This window comes from Haliotis rufescens, unplaced genomic scaffold (assembly GCF_023055435.1).
Source record: "Haliotis rufescens isolate VD_foot unplaced genomic scaffold, xgHalRufe1.0.p SCAF_7, whole genome shotgun sequence".
In the NCBI taxonomy this organism is placed as follows: domain Eukaryota; kingdom Metazoa; phylum Mollusca; class Gastropoda; order Lepetellida; family Haliotidae; genus Haliotis; species Haliotis rufescens.
Window position 1 is genome coordinate 8,034,126 of NW_025964361.1, and position 24,639 is coordinate 8,058,764.

Consider the following 24,639-nt stretch of genomic DNA (forward strand, 5'->3'; position numbering starts at 1 on the left):
TTACATTCCTCATGGCCCCCACCCTGACACTAGCGGACTATTGCTAGAAACGGCGTAAAATCCTATTCACTTACAAAATCGCAAATGATATCACAACGAATTGTCAGAAGCAGGAACTGAACTAATTAAAACATCCCGTATTTCTGCCTTTGTTGAAAATGACAAACAATGTTTTCGAAATGTTGTATCACAGGTAGGGTTTTATGTTTCAAACGCCACCGTTGTAATGTCTTTACAATAATAGTCATACATGCATAATGCATAGCTAACACTTGTTTAGCTGGATCATGCCAATCTCGCGTTACAGTGTATCGTTAACTTGCCTATTTTACTTCCTTGCCTTCGCTCAGTTGATCACATGTTATGTTGCGATCAACAATTTTAGTGACAAGGTGCTGTTCTGGCAAGCCTTCTTTTCATGGTCGTCTTCTTCAGGTGCTAAAATGGGTAGTCTTTGGCACGCGCTGTATGTCCTTGCCTATGTACATGCAGCGATGCCTTTGGATCGCGATGTGAAAATGCCAGGCGATTTTATCCTCGGAGGACTTTTTCGAGTCCAAAGTGTCCAATCGGGGTGTCATGCGATGAGCACAGAATCCATGCAGTTGTATGAAGCAGTTAGATGGTTCTTCAGGCGCCTGAATGACAGAGACTACATTCCCGGGAAAACTCTAGGTGAGTGTTTTGTACAATAACTAGGGCTTCGGTCCTACACAACATTGAAACATGTGTTGCATGTCTTGTTCCCATGTGCGAGTTGCTGTGTTGGATATAGATACTGACCGCCAAAAGACAAGCGAACCATAGAAACGTATAGAGAAGTATGTACGTTAAGAAGAGATGTTTGCAGTGTGTACCAATTAATGCCAATACTAACAATCAGTCAAGAGTAACCACAGAGTTACTTTAAACTTATCACGATATGCTGCACGTGATGTCCAAATTTTACTCGCTAATCCTGCATGAGACAAATGGTGCATCTCGAGTCATGGATCTATGACGTCACATGTGATGAGTTCATGATCATCTGTTCACACAACATGCCAGTATTTTCGTTTGTGCATAGAACCAATTAACATCTCTTGAATATGAATGAGTAAGTCTTCATAGATTAACCAACATGTAAGGTATTCGCCTGTCTATTGGCGGTGAGTTTATTTTGACTATGAATGGGTACACGGTTGGATGGGATGGTTATATGAATGTATGATTTCTAGCGAACCATAAGGCAGTTTAGGCTGTATATTCCCCAGGGAGCTGAGAATGAATTTCGAAATTACATTCCGTTATTTACGCTTGAATTTGGTTCACAATTAATAAAATTATTTTATAAATTACGAAAACCTTTCAACGAAAGCTTTTCTACAGAATGTATGGGGATTTGCACTTTCGACTTCTTCTGCAAATCCAGTAAATCAACAACCGTGAAATTCTTTGTCAAATGAGTTCAAATTGTTCATACGGCATGGTTTGTAAGCCAACGACTATGAAATACTGTAACGAGGGAAATTTTCGCATATTCACGTTCTCGACCTTTGAAAACAAGCTAATTAAACAACTAGCGAAAATGCGAGGTAGGAGAACGTGAGACTTGGCCAAATTTTGCGATCTCGCATTCTCGTGGTTTTGGTAAATAGTTCGTTTTCTCAAAACTCGAGAAATCTCGCAGTCTCGCGATCGACGTGCCCAGTGAGGCAACACAATCACGGCAATCATATTAGAAACGCTATATTGGGACATATCTAAAAATGACATGTGTGCGGTTGAAATAATTCTGTCCACTGTAACATTTTTCCTCAACACATGTTTTTTAACTTCGTGGGGATGTCGAGTTAGAATGTCGAGTGAGAGGCGACTAAATTGATCGGGTGGTCAGGCTCGGTGATTTGGTTCATTGCATGTCATTGTACCCCGACCTGTGGGGGTCGTTGCTCATATCACATGTCTGTTGATTATTTACATAAATTATACAACAATCGACATGACTGAATTATACCTTTCAAAAACCCGTTTAACTTCATTGGTGACGGGCTTTATGTCTCATAAAACGCTTTATTATAATTGAATTCCGTATTCCATATCACATCAGATTAGTCGGGTTGGTTTTTCCTGATTAAGCTTTATCCCCCTATTTATCACGTAGGTACACTATCGCATTCAGTAACATGTGTAAACACCGATAACATATAAACTGACGTCCAAAAGAAACTTTACCAACTGAAAATATAAATTTCAGACAAACTATAATTTTTTTTTCGATGAAGTCTATCTAAAACACATAACCTAAATACAACAATAGTGTATGCAGTCAATGTTAACCGTCTGTTACATGTTTGCGAGATAAAACGCGAAAAAGGGAAAACACGTGCACCAAGGACAACTGCAAATGCGGGTAAGGGTATAACACGATTGCAACGGCAAGTCAGACATCCACAGTGATAAAAAACACAAAAGAAATGCTACGACTCACAGTCGAACAACGTGAACGAGCCTTGGGTATGGTACAGATGGGAGCTACCCACGCCCATATTGCACGAACCTTCGGTTGCTCCCGTGTTGCCGTTACCAACTTAATGCAACGTTACAGACAGACAGGGCGGACCGCTGACAGGCCAAGAACAGGCAGACCCAGGGTGACCACGCCCCATGACGACCGGTACTTGCGTACCTTGCACCTCCGAAATCGCTTCCTGACAGTGACGTCATCGGCGACAAATGCCTTAGGTCACAGGGTTAGTCGACAGACAGTGGCCAGGAGACTCGGGGCTCATTGAATCAGGGCTTTTAGACCATATAGGGGACAGCTATCGACAGCGCAACATCGTCGTCTGCGATTGAGATGGGCCCGGACTATACGACGTTGGCAACGACGTGACTGGCAGAGGGTTGTCTTCACTGACGAAAGTCGATTCTGTATGTCTAGGGCTGATGGAAGACAACGTGTTTACCGCCGAAGGGGTGAACGAACGGCGGCGTGTTGCGTGCAGGAGGTCGTACCATATGGTGGTGGGAGTGTCATGGTGTGGGGAGGGATCTGTGGGCAGGAGAGGACACCGCTGGTCATCGTTGACGGAAACTTGACAGCTCAGCGTTACATGGATAACATTCTTCGTCCAGTTGTCCTACCATTTCTCCAACAGCAGCCACGTGGTGTCATTTATCAGCATGACAACGCTAGAGCCCATACAGCCAGAATTGTCACTAACTTCCTCGCAGCCAACAACGTCAACGTCCTGCCGTGGCCTGCACGCTCACCCGACATGTCCCCCATAGAACACCTCTGGGACTTGATGGATGGTCGTGTTCGACAACGACCACACTCTCCACCCAACCGGCAAGAACTGATCTTGGCCCTCCAAGAAGAATGGCGTCAAATCCTACGTGACCTCATCAGACGACTGACTTTTTCTGTGCGTCGAAGAGTTTTTGCGTGTATTGAGGCATTTGGTGGTCACACACGCTACTAATGACTTGTTATTGAACGTGAGCGATTGTTTATGTACTCTGACTATTGTCCATGATTCTGAATTTAAACCTCGAGTTTTGTACCACACCCAACTTTGGGGGGCTCTGGCGTCATTCTCGGTCGCGGTATGATTGTCATTTTCAGTGTTGATTATGTTGATATATTGATCTTCTCAATACACTTTACTTCATGCATGTATGTTTCGTTGTTTTTTAACAAGAGTGATTTCAAACCCTGGTAAAGGTTCTTTTGGACGTCAGTTTATAACGCATTGATATTGGTGTGCCAGGGAACAATGAGGCATTAATATTGATGAAATATATTATATGTATTGATGATATATATATATAGTTTTACACCGTTTTGTAGCAATATTCCAGCAATATCACGGGACACCAGAAGAAATGGGCTGCACACATTGTACCCAAGTGGGGAATCCAACCCGGGTCTTCGCCGTGACGAGCGAACGTTTTAACCACTATGCTACGCTACCGCCCTTATAAACACAAAGATCCAGCAATGCATATAATAAACATCATTAATATATCATGTGGTAAGAATTCTATCAGGACGATGAAGAGATAATGATCTAAATTACATCGTAATGCTTACCCTTTTCGCCGACATCTGGTGTTATCACTGCTTTTCAGTGATCCCCTCATAATTTTCACCGCTATTTTGCCTTTTTCACCCAATAATCTGTTTCGCCGAATGGACTTATTGACACTTATGTTAACACAAGTTGGTTACATTGTCACCACTTGATCATCTTTTCGCGAACACTTTATGTGATAGTGATTCATAAACAAATGCTTATGATTCAGTCTCGACTTTAAGGATAGATTTCGAACAGTTAAGGAAATGTTTTTTTGTCGCTTTTATTTGTGTAAAACCGATAGAGTGAGTGAGTGAATACATGTTGCTGAAAGCAGTTATAGCAATATTCCAGCTATTCGCGGCTAGAAAAAACAAAACCAGTTTCCTTTAGAAAAGGACATTATATACTGAACCGCAAAAGAAACGTCACCCCAAGTAACATTGCATGAAAAGTTGTTATTTAAATATATGTTAAGGAAATGTTTTTTGTCGCTTTTATTTGTGTAAAACCGATAGAGTGAGTGAGTGAATACATGTTGCTTAAAGCAATAGCAATATTCCAGGTATTCGCGGCTAGAAAAAACAAAACCAGTTTCCTTTAGAAAAGGACATTATATACTGAACCACAAAAGAAACGTAACCCCAAGTAACATTGCATGAAAAGTTGTTATTTAAATATTCCTGTTAATTTTTGTCAAAGTTTCTAAAATTTAACATTACCTTGTTCGGAAAAATGAAATATGATGATAAAAAACAAAGCAGATGACAATAAAACCGATCGCCAAATAGCATCACGGCAACGGCCATGGTAACCCGATGCACGTGAGTTCCGTGCAAATTGAAATGCACATGCGTTTCCCCATTTCTTGCCCTATAAAAATCCACCCAGATAGGATAACATTCATTCGTTATTGAATTGCTACCACATGCCAAGATTGACAAGAAATCAGCGACACCAAGCCCTTGGACGATTGCAAGCTGGACAAACCGCCCGGCAAGTAGCCAATGCATTTCAAGTACACGTAAGGACCATATACAGACTCCAGCAACGGTACCAGACCACCAACACTACAGATGACCGACCACGTAGTGGAAGACCAAGGGTCACCATCCGACGTCAGGATCGCCAGATTGTGCGACAACATCTTCATGATCGCTTTGTTACTTCTGCGGAAACTGCTCGACAGACCATGGGGACACACAGGCGACACATAGAGCGGACACCGTGCGTCGACGAATTACGAACAGACACCTCCACTGTCACAGACCACACCGAGGACCCATTCTGACATCACGTTTTTGGACAAATAAGGTTTCTCATATATCTATCCATGGTGACGTTTCTTTTGCGGTTTAGTATATATAAAATGATATCAATGATCACAAAAAATACACAGTAAATAATAAAAACTGACATTCAAATTTGTAATCTACATCTGATCATACAGTATAATTTCCTTCAAATATACTAAAACTAAATGGTTAGAAACGGTACTGTAAAGTTCAGAAAGAGTTTGAACAGTATAGAAACAATGACGAATTAGTGCAAAATCCACACATTCCAACAAAAGATGCTTCATAGTCAAAGGACTATGACAAGGAATACATTGAAGGGGATTCTCTCGCTTCAATAAAAAGGAATGAGTAAACTGATTGTGTCCAATGCGACACCTTCGGATCACAACTTCATCTTGAAGACTTCATCCAGTAAGGGTATGATACCCAATCAAGGGTTGTATGCTTGAAATTTATTGAATAATTGGTTATTCAACCTTTACTGCAACATATATCCAACATATTGGCAAATAGCACGTGTATAACCGATAGAACCTAGACGAGTATTGTTAATAATAACACTATAAAATATATAAACGTCAAAGAAAGAGAATAACCAGTCTTAAGTATACACCGAAACAGATTCCATTTGGCGTAAAGGGCAAAATAGCTGTGAAAATTATATGAATGGACCACTGAAAATCGTAAACAGGGAATTTATAAATCGTTGTCTTTCTTGTCATTGGCTCTTGGTACACGTCGGTAACAAATCCACAGCACGAGATAAATATCTATATCAGTGAGGACAAACTCAACAGTCACGTATTTGCTGTATCTCGATTTCAATAGGTCGGCCATTTGATATTCGGGCGGTGGTTGATAGGGTTCGTAGATAAGGGGTTTGAATAATGAGGAAAGTTTTTTTCCTGTTGAATATCGTGATCTACATTTGGTTATACCTTCCGTGTTTCTTTATGCATTAACAGGAAAATGTAAACTTGTTTTCCGTAAGAGGATACATATTGTGAATGGTCTGTTTCACCGGGTACCATTAGTGACAAAACAAATGTTATATTTGGGATAACACTTCCTGAGTAAAGTACAGATTCCCGTGATGTTTTGGGTTGAGTCCCGTCCGGGATTCGAACCCACACTTGCAAGAGTGAGGCAGCTAATCGCCAGCACACAAAATCAGCGATCCAAACCACTATCCCACCGAGGCTTCCACAAAATGAAAGTCCGACAACTGGTAGTCTTGAGTGTAAATTGGCACGGCCCCCATGGCCTAAAGCTAAAGTCCGGGATTCGAACTTTAATTTTAAGGAAGTCTCGGTGCCGGAGTGGGTTATTTCCCCTACATATAATCCTCTATTTATTTCACAACATGCTTATCAGAGACAACACTTCTTCAAATACACGTGGTTATTACTTACGTATTTCATTCACGTATCTTACACCATATACAGCACACAACTCACAGAAAATATATCTCATTATAAAAACATTTTACCTTATTCTTATCTACCTTTTTATCAGGGAAAACACCATGCCTTATACTAATACACTTTTCGTTATCAGAGAAAACATCTTACCTTATTCTAATACCCTACCCGGCTATTCGAAAAAAAACGTCATGCCTTATTCTTACATGCTACCTGTTTATCAGAGCAAACATCTTACCTTATTCTTATACACTACCCGGCTATCACAGGAAACATCTTACCTTATTCTTATACAATACCCGGCTATCACAGGAAACATCTCACCTTATTCCTATACACTACCCGCCTATCACAGGAAACATCTCACCTTATTCTAATACACTACCCGGCTATCACAGGAAACATCTACCCTGATTCTAATACACTATCCAGTTATCAGAGCAAACATTTTACCTTATTCTTATACACTACCCGGCTATCACAGGAAACATCTTACCTTATTTTTATACACTACCAGGATATCACAGGAAACATCTTACCTTATTTGTATACACTACCAGGCTATCACAGGAAACATCTTACCTTATTTTTATACACTACCAGGCTATCACAGGAAACATCTTACCTTATTTTTATACACTACCAGGATATCACAGGAAACATCTTACCTTATTTTTATACACTACCAGGCTATCACAGGAAACATTTTACCTTATTCTTATACACTATCCGGCTATCACAGGAAACATCTTACCTTATTTTTATACACTACCCGGCTATCACAGGAAACATCTCACCTTATTCTAATACACTACCTGGCTATCACAGGAAACATCTTACCTTATTCTTATACACTACCCGGCTATCACAGGAAACATCTGACCTTATTCTTATACACTACCCGGCTATCACAGGAAACATCTTACCTTATTCTAATACACTACCCGGCTATCACAGGAAACATCTTACCTTATTCTTATACACTACCAGGCTATCACAGGAAACATCTTACCTTATTCATATATACTACCCGGCTATCACAGGAAACATCTTACCTTATTCTAATACACTACCCGGCTATCACAGGAAACATCTCACCTTATTCTTATACACTACCCGGCTATCACAGGAAACATCTCACCTTATTCTTATACACTACCCGGCTATCACTGGAAACATCTCACCTTATTCTAATACACTACCTGGCTATCACAGGAAACATCTTACCCTATTTCTATACACTACCAGGCTATCACTGGAAACATCTCACCTTATATTATTCTAAAACACTACCCGGCTATTAGAGAAAACGCCATGCCTTAATATGCTTTTACACTACCCAGTTATCAGAGGAAACATCTTACCTTATTCAAATACACTACCCGGCTATCACAGAAAACATCTTACCCTATTTCTATACACTGCCCGGATATCACAGGAAACATCTTACCCTATTTCTATACACTACCTGGCTATCACAGGAAACATCTTACCTTATTCTTATTACCTGTTCATCAGGGAAAACAGCTTACCTTATTCTTATACACAACGCAGCTATTAGACAAAACATGTTACCTTATTATTATCATACATTACCCGGCTATAAGAGAAAACGTTATGCGGTATTCTTCTACACCACATGATAGTCACAGAAAACATAATACACCCTGCATAAAAGCCATACGTCACAAACAATGTGTCAGAGAAATATGAAACGTCAACACCAGAGAGAATAATCAGTTTCAATTATCTGGCGAAACAGATTCAATTGGGTGTAAAGGGCAAAATAGTGATGGCAAGTATGTGAATGGACCACTGAAAATCAGTGATGACACTAGCTCTTCGCGAAAACTTAGCTGATACCATTGTATCTCTAGCACGTGTGGGTAGCTCCAATTTAATGATTGTTTCGGTAGTGACAACCAAGTTACATGTGCCTGACATTTTTGGTACTACAGGTAAGACCTAGTAGTCGTATTTATAACGTTGTCGGTTCCAGGTTTCCATGCATTCAACACCAATGGACAGCCCACACAGGCGGTCAACCAGACGCTGCATATGCTAAGAGTTTACAACAACGCATCAACCGACTCTCTATATGGTATCACGTTATCAATTTATTATTTTGCTTCCCTCACGTATGCTGTCACAGTAATCACGTTGTCTATTCACTAACTGTTGATGATGGCACTACTATTATCAGAGTGGACAGGTGGCCTAGTCATCGAAGGCACCGCATTTCGCTGTGCGGCTCTTTGGCACGCCATAAACCTATGATTGTGGGTTCGAATCCCGGTTCGAATCCCAGTTCGCCCCGATTATGTTTCTAGGCTTGTCACCACCATACTGGAAAATACTTCCTCTCTCATTAAAATTAGTTTTATAAATTTACAAACGATTGATGATGATGGAATTTCTGTTGTTTATTCTGTTGTCACCTAACTTGATGATGATGATGTCTTATCATTCCTGAAATTATCACCAATATCCTCCCGAGTGCACCTTATGATGACGGTGCCACTACTATCACCATGTTACTTCACTGGAAATCAATACAAGCGGTGTCGCGTATACTAATGCTAATTGTGATGCTCTTTGTAGGTTTGCTAGGGCCAGAGACTAGTGGTGAGACTAAACTTGTTTCAAGTCTGTTGAGTTCTCTCCCTGAGGAAGATCGTTTGCTGCAGATCAGCTACTCCGCCACCGCCGCTAACCTCGCTGATACGAGTATTTACAAAAATCTGTACCGGGTCATAGAAACGGATGATGTACAAGTAGAGGTGAGATATGTGCATGTGAGATTTGTATCAAATATTTCAGGATTATGATTTACAAATTCGAGAGAGGTACAATTCGTACAAACGTTTAAACTATGTTATGGCTTCGTTGCACGTTAGAGGGGGAAATAAATTGTGCATACATTTATAGGCTCACAAGTTTTTTCAAGCTGCAGTTGCTTGAATCAGAATATCATTATTATGATTTGAAAACTGAATCTTACATATCCCCTGCACCCACTTAGGCTCAGTACCCCAAGGGATGCCGGGTTATATTGTTGTTGTTAACATAAAAAAAATAGGCCTCTGCACACAGGGTTAATATACTGAACAAAGACATTCGGGATCATGACTATTTGTGAGAATATTTTTATGAAATTGTGTGCTCAGTCCTTACTGCAAAATATAGTCTCAAAAAACATCACGATCCCTATCTTTGTTTCCAAAAACATCATGACCCCTTCCTTTGTTTTTCCAGTATAAATTTAAGGGATTTTTTCTTTTTTTAAGGTCATTGTTCAAGTGATGTTGTCTCTTCAATGGAACTACATAGCTATCGTATATGAAATGGATGTTTATGGGGAAACAGGTGCTAAAGCCTTAAAAGCGCTTGCAGAGGAACACAAAATATGTGTTCGGGTCTTCTTTGGAATCGAAGCAGATGCTGGAACCGAGGACATACGAAAACGTGTTACCGAGATAGGTGAAATGCTAGAGCCAGCACAAGGAAGTTCAGTGATCGGCATGGTGTTCATGGGACAGAGAGACACTGCTGGTGACTTGTTAGACTTCCTTAAAATCAAACTGCCAAAGTTTCAAATAATCTTCACAGAGTCCCTAGTGCTGAACATTGAACATTTAAAGAATGACAACTCTTTGTATTCAAGAGCCAAGGGGCTGCTGACAACTAGCCCACCTTATCAAGATGCTGAGATGTTTCGACAATACTGGAGTGAACTCCATTGCAACCACACGTTGAGGACACAACAGAAAGAAAATAATAATTGGCTGGAGAATTACCTTCAATGTAATACACTGTATAATTCTTCTGGGTTGTGTGACGTCAACAACTATGCCTTACCCTTGTCTGTACATTACATTCTTCTAGCTTCTGCAGCCTTTGCTAAAACGATGAAGATGATGCACGAGGAGGGATGTCATGATGCATGCCTTGGTGGTTTAAGGGGTAGAGTGCAATCCAAAATGTCCAACCTGAATGTTGATTCCTCAGCGGACTTTCCAGAAGAGCTCCGACCATACAACGAGAGTTTTCATTTTGAGAATAGGAAAATACAGCATCGTAACGACGGTAACATCTCCTCATACAGCGTGTACAACCTACAGACGTGTAACAATACTCATAGCTTCTGCTTCCGCCAGGTAATTATATAAATTGATCACTGAAAATACATTAATGACACAACAGTTTGACACATATAATTTCATAAAAGAGCTTTTTTGAGCTAAGGGTTCGACTATTATATATGGGGTGGGATTTGGGATGGGATTTGGGGGTGGGGTGGATTTGGGGTGGGGTGGTTATATGAAAAATATATATTGTATGAGAAAAAGCTTGAAAACACTAAACTGTCAACCATAAAGGCTACATTGCTACGTTCCTTCTAAAAAATATATTCAGGCTCATAGTCTTATATATAAGACAAGTATCTGTTTTTGCGTCTGGAGTCTCCATATAATAACCCACGCCCCCACAAAATATCTTATGGTCGGTCCATCATCATAATTATTTTACGGTTGGAATCCTACTGTGGGTTCTGCTATTGGCAGCGATTTCTAACTTTTAATCAATATTTAGAGTAAACACGGATCAAAGGTGTACGGTGCATCTTGGAACTCTTATTAACGTTAAGGTTATTATTAGCAATGCTGAATATTTGGTAACATTCGTCATGTATATCAAATCTTACGAAAATAGGTCACCAGTATCCAATTCGTATCATAGCCATGTAAAATAGGGTTCGTTTAGTCAGGATGTCTTAGCTAAATATGTGTCATTGTACTAATATAATTGTACTGGTATTAATCATCAACTAGACCCAAGTGACCAATATCTTTAAGGATTTGCATGGGTTAGCAATGTATACAGCCCTGGATTCACTGCACTGCACTGCACTTTACATAATTGTTTTTATACAGAACTCTATAAACATAATAGGAAAGGGATTTTGCTCCGCCAGTGTAAATGAATTTAAAAACACGTTTAATTTCACACGTTATGAGTCGGAATGAAACAAGATTTCTTGATGAGAGTGCAACTATTTCTTTTCTTTAGGTGGATGGGGGTAGGATTTTGGTCAGGCCAGGTCTTTTTTATCTTTTCTTCAGTGGCCATCCATTGATTTCGGGACACCACGGGTCTGCACCTGCCTTGAAGGAAAGTCAGTTGGCACCTGGAGAACAGCTCATGTTTGTGGCTGAACTTGTAGATGGAATCTGCTGGAGATGTCCTATGGCTGTTCTTCCGTCGAGGTGACTTCAGCAGCAGTTTGGCCTTACCTTTTCTGAGTCCTCTGCTGAGGTCCTGCCCGGATGGTTCATCGCACTTCTCAACGTTTAGCACCCCCTCACATCCCGCTTGCAACCGTCATTGAAGCAGAATTTAGGACGTCCAGGTGCCATTTTGTCAGGGTCAAGTTCGTTGTTCAGGAGGTCCTTCGGGACCCTCCCTTGCAACTGACGTGACGAGCCAGTGAAATCAATGCTGTTGGAGCATGGTGAAGAGACTTTGGTTTGTGGCGCAGAAGAGAACATCAAAGTTTGTGACTCGGTCACTCCTGTTGATTCCTAGGATGCTCCTGAGGCTGCTCGTCTGACTCGCCTTTCTTGTCTGGAGGAGAGGGTTCAAGAAATGCTCTGATGAAGTTGGGTCTGTAGACAGCAGCCTTGGTGTGGGTTGTCAGCTTGCTGTTCTCCCATGCCCTCTTTGCAATTGACAGCCTGGCTTGGGTGGGGGATGCTTTGCCGATGTGCCTGTTGATTTAAGCATCTGATGACAGGATCTCTGTGATGGTTGAGGTAGGCGAGGTAGGTTCACCACCATCTCCTTCTCATGGATGTTGATGTAGATCGTTGCTTGACGCCCCATTGTCGGTGCCCCGGCACTCCTGTTCATCTTTTTCAAACTGACGGTCAAGCTGAAGCCCTGGCATCCGCGTGAGAAGTGGTCCATTTGTTTCTCTGAGTGGGTTGCCAGAGCCATGTCGTCTGCATGGTGCCTATTCTGTCAGTGTGGATCATAATGAAGAACTTGGGTGGGTAGCCAATCCTTGAAATCTCTGCTCATCAGGTATATAGAAGGCGTTTGTGAAAGAATACGTCAACTTCTGGTCCCTGCACTTTTCCTGCAGTGAGTGAGAGGCAGATATGTTGGTCTTTGATCATTGTGCCCTGTAGCCACACTGTGATTCGGATAATCCAATTGTCATGTTTAGGACCATACATGTGAAGAACTTTCCTTTGATGCTCAACGATAGTTCAGCCGCTTCTATCACCCTTGTTCTTGTACAAGGTGACGATGTTGCAGTCTTTTATTTTCTGGAGAAATTCACAAAAGTTCATTCAGGTGGCTTATCAGGACACCCTTTCCGGCTTCAGGAGTTCCATCCAATCCAGGCACATACGTGCATATTCAATGCCTTTGCTCAGCTCCTACAGCAATCGCTTATGATCCAGTTCTACCATAACAGACAGGCTCTAAATGTTTTCCTATTTCCTGTCGTTTTCCTGTGGAGGTTTTGTAACCAGAGCACCGTCCACTCTCTGTCTTGTCTTGGCTTTGTGTGGTGCATCCTCTTCAGCTTGAGTCTGGTCCACAGTCATCAGCACTGTTTTCCTTGTTATTTCCCTTGTTGACGCTGGACTTTTCCCTCCAGGCAACAGGCCCGAGCAGCTTAATGTGGAGTGCTAGCTGTTGCCCATGTAGCGGGCCCCCCTCTCAGATACAAGGGAAAAGTGAAAATCTGTGCTACTTGGCGTCAGAGGACCTGCCATACGGATGTTGAAGGCAACACCAGACTTCCTTTTACTACCTTTTACTACCTTTGACTGAGGTTTACTCCTTTCTCATGAATGGGAAGAGCGTAAGGTCGGGGTTCAATCCCCAGATGCATCATACCAGAATACACAAAAAGATTGCACTTTGATTGTTGTTACCCTGTTAAGACGATAAAACTAGAACTGGTCAGATGCAGTCTGTATGCTGTCTGTGTGTGGTACTTACAATATAAACAATCTGCCAGAAAAGGGCGCATTGTTTCTTTTCTACAAAGCGAGACACATGTCATTATGTTCAGATAAACAAGGGCTTGATTAATTTCTTGGAAAAAAGCCCCCCTCCTCTGATAATCAAATGGTTGCTCCCTGGAAACGGGTTTTGTTACTTCTATTTACAAAATAATAGTGGTAATGTTGTAATTAGAGTAAAACTAGTTTCTGTGTGCACATATCCAATTATTCTCCAGATTGCTTCCAATGTGACGTTATCTGTTTTAGGTTGGAACCTTCGTGAATAGAACGTTAGACCTGAAGAAATCCTTAATTAAATATTTTATAAACAACACTGAAATATCTGGATTTGTGGAAGCACAGTGTAAAGTGGGAGCAACGTGCAGTTCATGCGTTGTGAATAATCGTGTGGGACACATTCTCCACCTGCCTGGGGACTTCTATCTTGTTGGACTGGTTCCTGTGCATAACAAGGGAAGAATGTCTTTAATGTGTGGCGAGTTAAGAACCAGCCTCAGTGTTGACATTGTGGAATCGATTGTGTATGCAGTCAAGGCAATGAACGAGAAGAAGGGAATATTTAGATCCATTCTAGGAAGCAAAACACTGGGACTTGTAATGATGGACACGTGTGGGACTCCTTATCTGGCTATTGAGAGGCTAATTAAACTTAATAGTGGCATGGTGCAACTCGATCCATCCACTAACAGTTCTCAAATAGCAAGCAAGATCATAGGATATGTTGGTCCCTACAGGAGCTCCGTAAGCGTTCCCGTCTCTACAGTCATGAAAGAAATTGACGATCTGTATATTTCGTATTCCTCAACAAGTACAACTCTAAGCAACAGGCAACGTTTCCCCAATTTTATGAGAACCTGCTCCCCTGACCACAAGCAGGCTTCTGTCATCATGGAACTTGCCAGTAAACTGGGCTCAAAATATGTCCAGATCATATACACAGAGGAGGAATATGGGATTGCTGGAAAGAATGCTCTTTTGGTAGCTGGTAAAAAACATAAGGTATGTGTTGCTCAGTCACTAGGTGTGAAAGATTCAGTAGACCAAAAAGATCTACTGGGGTATGTTTCTTCATTGAGAAAATATCCCCAAGCAAAGGTCATCATCATATTTGTGCTTTCCCATGTAACGCCTGTGTTGATGAGTGTTCTTGCTAAAGAAATCAAACCTGGAGAATTTGCTTTCATTGGTGGCGAAAACTGGTCAAAGAGAGAGGCAGTCTTACAGAATAGCCAGAAGCTGATTGGTAGTTTGACAGTGGCACAGCTCCTTCCAAAGAATGACCAATTTGAGCAATATTACACGAACATTAACGTGGAGCAGTCTAACAATCCTTGGCTGCGGGAGTACCTAGAAGCTAAAGCCAAATGTCATTATCCACTGAGTTTTTACAAACAGCACACGCGGAAATGTACACCTGAGATAATTGCAGGTAATCTTCAAATTGATCTTTGGGTCCCATTTGCAATCAATGCAGCTTTTTCTCTGGTGCTGGGATTCAACAAGTCAGTGGTATCATCATGTGGAGACTTTGTACTTTGTGAATATTACAAAACTGGTGATCTCAAGGCGAATGTCAAGAACATAACGCTAGGCATCTACAATGCAAGCGAAAATGTGCGTGTCTTTGATGACAACGGCGAAGGACGTGTCGGATACACAATATTCCAGGTGGTAAAGGACGGAGATCAACTTTCATACAAAAAGGTAATATGTCATGGTTTGTCCTTTTGTACCTTTTGTACACGCCATTTAATAACATGCATGCAATACTGTAACGGTTAACGCATATTGATAGTCACTTGAAGCAAAATGTAATATGACACAACATAACTGATATGTTTTCAAATTGGCATTAAAACTAACTCTCTCAAATTTTACTGTATATTTTAGCCTTCAATGTTTTTGTTCATCCTATTTGAAGAATAACATGTAAGTTGTAACACATTACTTTGTATGTTTCTGTACCCTAGTATATATATATACCAGGTTGGACTTTCTTCACCGGGGGGAATTGACCTTTACATACCTGCATCTGAATTAGCAAAAGGTGGGGCATTTGGGTCCCAGTGCGAGAAAGAAATTGAGTGTAACATTTGCAATAAACAACAAGACGTCATAGAATCCACGTAAGTATGTCATTTTATGAATTCGGTGCTTGGACATTCTTGGTGTTCTTGAGGATTGGTAATTCTGTTTTAATGTCACACTGGATGTGAATTCAACAAGCATAATTGATGCCTTTCAAATGGAATGGGTTATTATTTTCATACGAAGGTAGTAAGATGACTAGCATTAATTTTAGTGGTGTTGTAGGATTGCACGTGTTTCCCAAATAAGAAATGTCATTGGAGTGGAACAACATGTATGTTCCTCATTGTGTAGTACTTGTATTTAGTTTGAGGTTGTAGAAGGTCATTGCATCACACTGGTGGAAATACATGATGGGACGTAATGGTTTCTGACGCTTCCAGAAAAGTGTTTGAGACATTTTTATATATTTTTCCAAAACTGTTTTTCATTCTAAACATATCAGACTGCTTGCCAACCCAGAAGGTAATCTAATACATTATTGGTCTTCTTTTAGCTAATAAGCCTTTGATAGTGTCCTACATAGATGTCATTATTTCGTGTCAATTGTTTATGGTACTCGTATTAAAGGTAAAAGGGCAATAAGGTTCGCCCCGGCGGAATTCATTTTGCCATACATGTTAGATAACTGAAGCCTATTAAATGTAAAACTGTTGTTTTAACAATTATGTTCTGTCATTATCAGGTCAGATTGGCAGATCAGCATCCCACTAATATCACTAATATCAACTGTCAGTGGTCTGGGTGCATGCGTCTTTATTTTGACATGTTGCCTCATCAAGACCTGTCGACGGAAAAGAGTTCCTAAAGAAGGTTAATATTATTTAATGTTAGTGTCATTTGCGCATTCAAACATGACTCCTTATATGTCAAACAACTTCCTGCAAAGGATGGAATATATCAGATTGGTTATCTTCAAACTCCAATTTTGATGTAATTCATATACTGCTTATATTTTATCACATTTTATATCTTACAAAGGAAGAAGCGTGCCATGCAGGCTGGATTTAGATCAACATGTAAGACATTGCAACGTCTGTGACTGCATTTGTAACTGCCGTTATAACAATCTTCTGTTTCTTATAGATCCTTATCTTTCCATCAACCCGGATCTCAGGGAGATCCCTGGGAGTTCATACCAGGACCTGAGTCCCACACAAGCCAGCAGTGATTATATCACAGCCAAACACGTGGATGAAACTGAAATGAAACCTTTTGACGATGGGGCCATGGACACCATGGAGAGACTGGAGCACATGGAGAGGCTGCAGCACATGTAGCTTGTGTCATGTCTCGATATACATGTACACGCAGCTGAAACATATATATGTTGTCTCTGTTGAATTACTTCATTTTGCTGAACAGAGAGTAAAATAGTAGTAATTTGCCAACTCTCTCTGGATCAACTCGAAAGACATTTTTTTTCTTTTTAGGTTAAAATTTGAATATAGTATCCTTAATGACAAGGCATATAGCATTTAATGGATCATTTCCTTTAAATGGAAAGCCCGGTAAAACGTTTTCTTTGGTGAAATTGATATGAATTTCCGCCTTATTATTTATCCATCTTTCAAGTTCGGCCCAGAGAGAGCTAGCGTTTTCACAATTCCATAGTACATGAGAAATGTCAGCAATAACTTTATCACAACTTGTACACAAGGGAGAATCTTTATATCCCACTTTAAATAGGTATTTACCAACTGGAAGTATTTGATTAATGATTCTGTACTGAGGCCAACGCAATTGCACACTATCAGTTCATCGGAAGGGTATTTCATTTATATTTTTCAATTCATAATCTGTATAATATTTTATTTCATTTTCCCATTGCTGATTGGCTGATGTCCTCTGAAATGTTGAACTCAATAGCACATCATAGTAGTATTGTGAACTCTTTGGACTCTTCATAAGTACATGAATGTTAAATGGTAAAATTGGGGCTACCAATGGTGTAACATCATAAGTTTCCAAAGATTTTAAATAAACATTTATAGCATTTCTTACTCCGTAAAAGGTTAAACGGTTACACGAAACATTGTATCTATTCTCAAATTCTAAGTATGAAAGAAGTCGGCCCTGATGATCTACCAAATCATTGATATATTTTACTCCCACATCATCCCACTTGTTAATAAATATATATTTCCCATCAATCTGCACATTGTCATTGTACCATATATATTGGGAATAAGCATCCTTTCGTGTTTTCTTATGTTTTTCTATATATCGGCCCCAAGACGACACTACATCTCGCCAAAAAGGATTTCTGATAGTTTTGACGATGTGGTCTCTTATGTATTTTGCATCCATTTGAAAAATATCAGATGGGATAATATTAGCCTCAAATATAAACGATTTAAGGGTTGTATTTGATAGATGTATGTGACGAAGCCAAGAAATATTTTGAGATACAATATCTTTTACTAGGGGTACTTTAAGACCACCGTTAGGAATATTGTTCATTACCCTTTCCCTTTTAATTTTATCCGGTTTTTCATTCCAAATAAATCTGAAGCACTTTGCTTGAAATTTATTTATAATATCTTCGGATGGAGCAGGAACAGTAGAAAACAAATGATTAAGTTTTGGTAACAATAATGATTTCAATATTGTATTTCGTCCAAAGGGTGTATGTATTCTCTTTTTCCATAATTGCATTGAATTTTTTATTTCTTTGAATTTATGGTTATAATTAATGTCTACCATATTTTCAAGATCAGTATCAAATTTAATGCCCAATAACTTAAAGTTTTCGGTCCAATCCATTTTCATTTTGGGAAGTAGTTTTATCCGACTACGGTTTTTTTAACCAATCCATGTCAACTTAGTTTTGTCTATATTTACCCGTAAGCCCGAAAAGCGTTCAAAGAGAGTCAATGTATTAAAAACAGCTTGTAAACATCTTTCTGTACCATCTAATATTAAAGTTGTATCGTCTGCAAACTGAGCTAATAAGTGATCAATAGAACCAATCTTTAATCCTTTCATAGATGTGTTATTCTTAATCAATATGGTTAATATCTCAGTACATATGATAAAAATATACGGGGAAATTGGGTCGTCTTGGCGGCAGCCTCGACTTAACTTGAACTTGCAAAACCATTAACCAATACACATGACTCTGAGTTTTCATACAATAATCTTATCCATTAAGTATTGAAGAACCAAACTTAAAAAATGCTAACACGTCTTGAATAAATCCCCAATCCAAAGAATCAAAAGCTTTTTCGAAGTCGATAAGCATTAACATGCCAGGAATTTGACACCTGCATGTTAACCTCTCCCATATATCTCCCTTTAATAAAGCCTTTCTGTTCTTCACTGATAAAAGTGAAAAAGTAAAAACTTTAAAAATTCTGCAGTGAAACCATCAGGTCCCGGACTTTTATCGTTTTTCATACGCTTTAAGGCACTAAGTACTTCATCGTCAGTTAATTCACCTTCCATTGCTTCCGCTAATCTTTCATTAACTTTATTTTGATCATTTGGAAATAATGTTTCTAAATCTATCTGAGATCTATCTTTTTTTGAATATAGGGTTTTATAAAATAATTTCGTGTCATTTCAAATATTTGAAGCGTTTGTGATAATTTCTCCAGATGTTCTTTTAAGTTTAGTGATCGATTTTTTCAGAAAATTTCTTGATTCCAAGTTTAGAAAGAATTTGGTTGGTTTTTCTCCCTTTTCTATCCATTTGGCTTTAGCTCTTACAAAACAACCCCTCGCTTTAATTTCACTAATTTCCTCTAATTCAGAATTTATTTCATTTATTTCTTTGAGTATTTTTTTTTATCATCAACATTTTCTAGTTTATCTAGTTCAGTTATCTTACAGGAGAGCTTTTCGTTTAATTGTTTCTCTTTATTTTCTCTATTTCTTTTTGCACTACTAGAATATAATATGGTTTTGCCCCTTACCAAACATAAAATTGTTTCCCATAAAAGCTGATCCGAAATATTGTAACCTTCATCTTTTTTGTATTCCGCGCAAGTTTCATTTATAGTGTCCTTAACTAGCTTCACATAATATGGATCATTTAGTAAAGAATTGTTAAATTTCCAGAAGCCTTTACCGCGTTTGATTTCGTTATAACACAGACTCATCTCTATAGCCGAATAATCTGTTTTAAAACCCGGATCAATGCTGGTATAGTGCACTGAGGAGAGAAGATTGTGTGAAATAAGAAAATAATCAAGCCGTGATTGTTTCAGGGGAGTAGGCTGACGCCAGGTATATCTTCTTTCATTTAGGTTATTTAATCTCCATGGATCTTTCAGATCATACAGCTCTATAAGATCGTGTATTTTGGATCTAGCTTTTGAGTTATTTACATTCTTGTAATTAAATTGATCAATTAGAGGATCTAAAGTACAATTCCAATCTCCACAAATGATTAAAAATTCAGCCTCGGATTCGTTTAAAATATCTGCAATCTGTTCATAAAATTCGGGGTTATCTTCATTTGGGCCATACAGAGTTATGAGTAGGTATGTCTTATTTTCAATTTCAATATCTAGGGCCTTGTAATTCCCAAAGTCCTCATCTGAATATTCTTTACAAACTTTAAATTCAAAGTTATTATTAAAAAGAATTGCAGTTCCACGAGCGTTTGATTTATATGAGCTAAAATAACATTCTGAATAGCCCCATTGTTGTTTGATGAATTGTTCTTGTTGTTTCGTAAAATCTTGTAAACAATAAATGGATGCTTTTTTCTTTTTAAGAAAGGAAAATACTTGTTTTCGTTTTAGGTTGTCGCCAATACCCCTACAATTCATAGAAATAATTCTTACTCTTTCAGACCCCATTACGATGACAAATGGGATAGATATACATGATCAATTTTGAAATGCTGACTTTTGTATGCCTTCCAGAATTTGTTATTTTCATGTTGTACATATTACGACAGTGGAATTTTATAACAACTGAAGAAACAAAGAAAAACAAAGAATAAGATGGACTCATAAGAAGCCTTAATTTCAAATACGAGTACACCAACCCGTACCCGCAAAGTATACAAGAGTGAATTTCTCTTTGTATAAATACATAATTTAAATTAGACTACTTTTACATGTCTTTAAGATATCCCTTATCACCGCATTTAGAAAATAAATGTCTATATATAGATTTTCGTCCAACTGCAAGGACTATTTTTTCTGTCCATGCATAATATATGGAACGTCATACACTAAACTGAGGTAAATGTAATGATAAAGAAAACCAAAACATATCTTTCATAAGGGGAAAGGGAAAAGGAAGCAATCAATGTTCCATTGTCAATGAACAACAAGAATGACAGCCGGGGATGCCAGTATACAAATATAACGAGGGCAATTGTTTGTTTACCTTGTACAGGTCTTATCGCCCCTACATAACTTAAAGTGTTGAAGTGTGTTACACCAAATTGAGACAAAAGATTAGAAGAAAGCATATACACTTAAAGGTTTCTTGATATGGTATGGTTAAACTCCATGTGAAACAAAGGAAATATAATAAGTGAACAGAAGCAAAAAGAAGTAGTTTGGCAGTTCTGTAATACAATTAAGAATAGAAAATAGGACAACGATTAACACGTGCACGTATGCACAAACGTAATAAGGGTCTGTTTTTTTTTCGCCTTGCACGGATTTTACCTGGTATTACGTAATGCAATCAATGGAATGTAATGTTCACATACACGGGACAAATACAACGTACACAAGATATTTGAGTTCTTGTTCTGGTTGCTTCAGCCGCAGCTGTATCATGCTCATGTATAGTTTGATGTATATTGATTCTCATCGGTTTTGCTGTGGGGTGTATGTTTTGCTCAGTTCCAAGATAATACAGTTTGGAAGCAATCATGTTACGATGACAGACGTGCATACATGTAGTGGCCGTATTATGTTCGCAATACGTCTTACACAATTTTGTTGGGAAGTGTTTGTATACATTAACATGATTCCATGAGAGACGTTACTTGAAAAGAAACTATACCAAGAAAGATGTTGTGTTCACGAAAAGAAGAGACCAGACAATTCAAAGATGTATTATGTATTTTAAAAGGAATGCAATGTGTCGAGTCACAATCAGCCAAAATATAGAATCGCGAGGCACGATTAGTAGACAGGAGCCAGCTGTTCAGTATTCGATAACACACCATTGGAAGGGTGGATACGAGAAAGTCACTTCTGAAGCTAAAGGTCACACATGTCAGCCAATATTGAGTATGATCTCCCTGCGCACCAATACACGCCCTTACTCTGTCCTGAGCAGAGAAGGTCCGACGCCTGATTACATGAACTGGAATCTGAGGCCTTCCTCCCTGAGCGCCTACATTAACCTATGTCTGTTGACAGGAGAATTGTCTTGCTGTGGCCCAACGCCAGATATGGTCCCACATGTGCTCGATGGGTATCATATCAGGTGATCGGATTGACCAAGGCAATACATTGGCATTCTTACTCGTAGCCCGAAGAAAGTATCGCGCAATGTGGGTTCTATGTGATCTTGCGTTGACTTGCTAGAACAAAGATCTGGTGGTTCTGCTGGAGTAACGGCAGCTCAAATGGATGCAAAACATATAGCTAGTCGATGTTATGTTGTGGTTACGATTGTCGAATCCAGACAGGTTTGTCTGCGTTTGACAAAATCTGCTATGGTCAATAATTCGATGCCATTGGTGCAACAACGTCCCGTCATTATCCTCTCCGAGGGTGGACGCTGTCATCAGCTGGATCAGCTAATATTGATGTCTGTGAACAGTCTTTGCTACCAGTGCCTGTATGCTCTTCCCGTACTGCTCATGTCCATCTTAGTCTCTGACGTCTGTGTTGACGTGTCAGTGTCATGTCCCTGTAAGGTCTAAAGTCCCTGACACGATACCGACTAAATCTTCTGGACACTTGAGATCCGAGGGTTCATGACGATGTCACTGCCCGTATCTGTTTCAGAGATGGAGAGGGGCGGTCGGGTAGCCTAGTGGTTAAAGCGTTCGCTCGTCGCGCCGAGGACCCGGGTTTGATTCCCGACATGGGTACAATGTGTGAAGCCCATTTCTGGTGTCCCCCGCCGTTATATTGCTGGAATATTGCTAAAAAGCGGCGTAAAACCAAATTCACTCACTCACTCACTCACTCAGAGATGGAGAAGACGTTAACTGGATCATTCTGGGAGGTTGCGACCGGTGGTCTGCTGCTACTAAACCTGTCTAGTGTACGCCATGTCTTCACGTAGCGGGTCATCAAAAATGGTGATTGTAACTCGGGTACAGTGTGACCTGGCAACGTTGTCATGTGTAACCTCCACGTGCAACTTACCAATGGCCTTTTCTCTACCTTCTTGGGTAATCATGGCATTATCGTAGCTATTTTCTGGAACGTCTGATGTCCATGAGCTATGATACGCTGCTTGAATACCTTTATGTCAGTTTGGTGTCAAACTGCATTCACGTGCACCAACATATTGCGATTTGATTTAGATTGCTGAGTATGCTGATCAGAGGCGTGACTTTCGTCACCATTAAACCTGGTTACGTTTGTGAGATTAATTTTAAACATCTGCCAACACTATTCCGGGTTTGGTCTGTTTGGTATAGTTTCTTGCACCTATCAGCTGATATAGCTGCTATAGCCTTGTACATATAAGTCTGCTTTTTAGAAAATAGGTCGCGATCGCGTACCTTGGTCAACACAACTAGAAACTCGACAATTTATATATTTGTTATCACCCCAAAGAAGCAATTTTAATTGTTCCAAGAATGGTAAAGCTACAGTACCCAAATGAAACAAATGTTATATTTGGGATAACACTTTCTTAGTAAAGTTTGTCGCTGAGTGGGTTAGATCGCTGACATTGTGTGCTGGCGATTAGGTGCCTCACTCTGGCAGTGTGGGTTAGAATCCCGGACGGGACTCAACCCAAAAAGGTACGAATCTGTATTTTACTAATAAAAGTGTTGTCACAAATAAAACATTTGTTACATTTGACCACTTTCTAAATGGTATTGTGTGCCCACAGTACCAAAATAAACAAACACATTATTATGTTTGCATTACAAAATGCTGTCAACTCAATTTTACTGTGAGCTCTACTTAAACAATACCGGTTCATCCGTTTCGTCATCATCATTATTTTATCATTCATGAGGGGATTACCCCCCTAACTACCCCCAATAGACCCACCCCCCACCCCGACCCCGACCCACCCCCGTTTGACCAGTGTCCATTACCAAATACTACCTTAAGTGTTGGCTTCCATTGCCTACTGCTATCACCTTCCAGCGCCAATCATCTGTTGGCTTCCTTTGTTAGCTTCTACCCTTTGTTATGTTCCTTTTGTTATCTTATTAATTTTGTTGTCTTTACATGTACATATATATCCTCTCTGCCTCAAAGGTCAGGTGCTGCAAGGAGTACGTATATACTCCGAAACGCCCTGTTCCCCCATAATAAAGAAGTTGACATCCATATATTCTCTTCCTTGTGAGGGGAGTTTCTTTGAATTTGTCGCTCACTTTCTGTGTTTAATCGGCGTCTTTTCCTTCTGTTGCTAATGTGACATAGATACATGTGTAAATATACAGCTTAATTTGTGCTAACAATTATCAGGTTAAGGTGCATGATCAGAAATCATCCCTTATAACGGTAACGCTATAAGGGTAACGCTATTTTTCAGGGCATTATCATTTGCAGAAGCCCGAGGTTTTCCATTAACTGCCCGACGAAGGATGGCAGTTGAAAAGGCCGAG

The 24,639-nt window shown here is 39.6% G+C and overlaps 1 protein-coding gene across 1 annotated transcript; it reads left to right on the forward strand.

The window, feature by feature from the left end:
• The first annotated feature begins 332 nt into the window (after positions 1-332).
• Positions 333-24,358, forward strand: LOC124144465. Its single transcript, XM_046513877.2, has 8 exons — positions 333-675; positions 8,780-8,881; positions 9,382-9,560; positions 10,068-10,937; positions 14,070-15,527; positions 15,810-15,949; positions 16,597-16,724; positions 16,998-24,358. The coding sequence occupies exons 1-8, from the start codon at positions 444-446 to the stop codon at positions 17,189-17,191; spliced, it is 3,303 nt and encodes a 1,100-aa protein (XP_046369833.2). The 5' UTR covers positions 333-443; the 3' UTR covers positions 17,192-24,358.
• Positions 24,359-24,639: the final 281 nt, after the last annotated feature.

What these genes read in the sequence shown, in the direction of transcription:
- LOC124144465 (XM_046513877.2), top strand. Translation starts at nt 444, where the DNA reads ATGGGTAGTCTTTGGCACGCGCTGTATGTCCTTGCCTATGTACATGCA. An exon ending in CATTCCCGGGAAAACTCTAG is followed by an intron (nt 676 to 8,779) that starts GTGAGTGTTTTG and finishes TGTCGGTTCCAG; the next exon opens with GTTTCCATGCATTCAACACC. An exon ending in GAAAAGAGTTCCTAAAGAAG is followed by an intron (nt 16,725 to 16,997) that starts GTTAATATTATT and finishes TGTTTCTTATAG; the next exon opens with ATCCTTATCTTTCCATCAAC.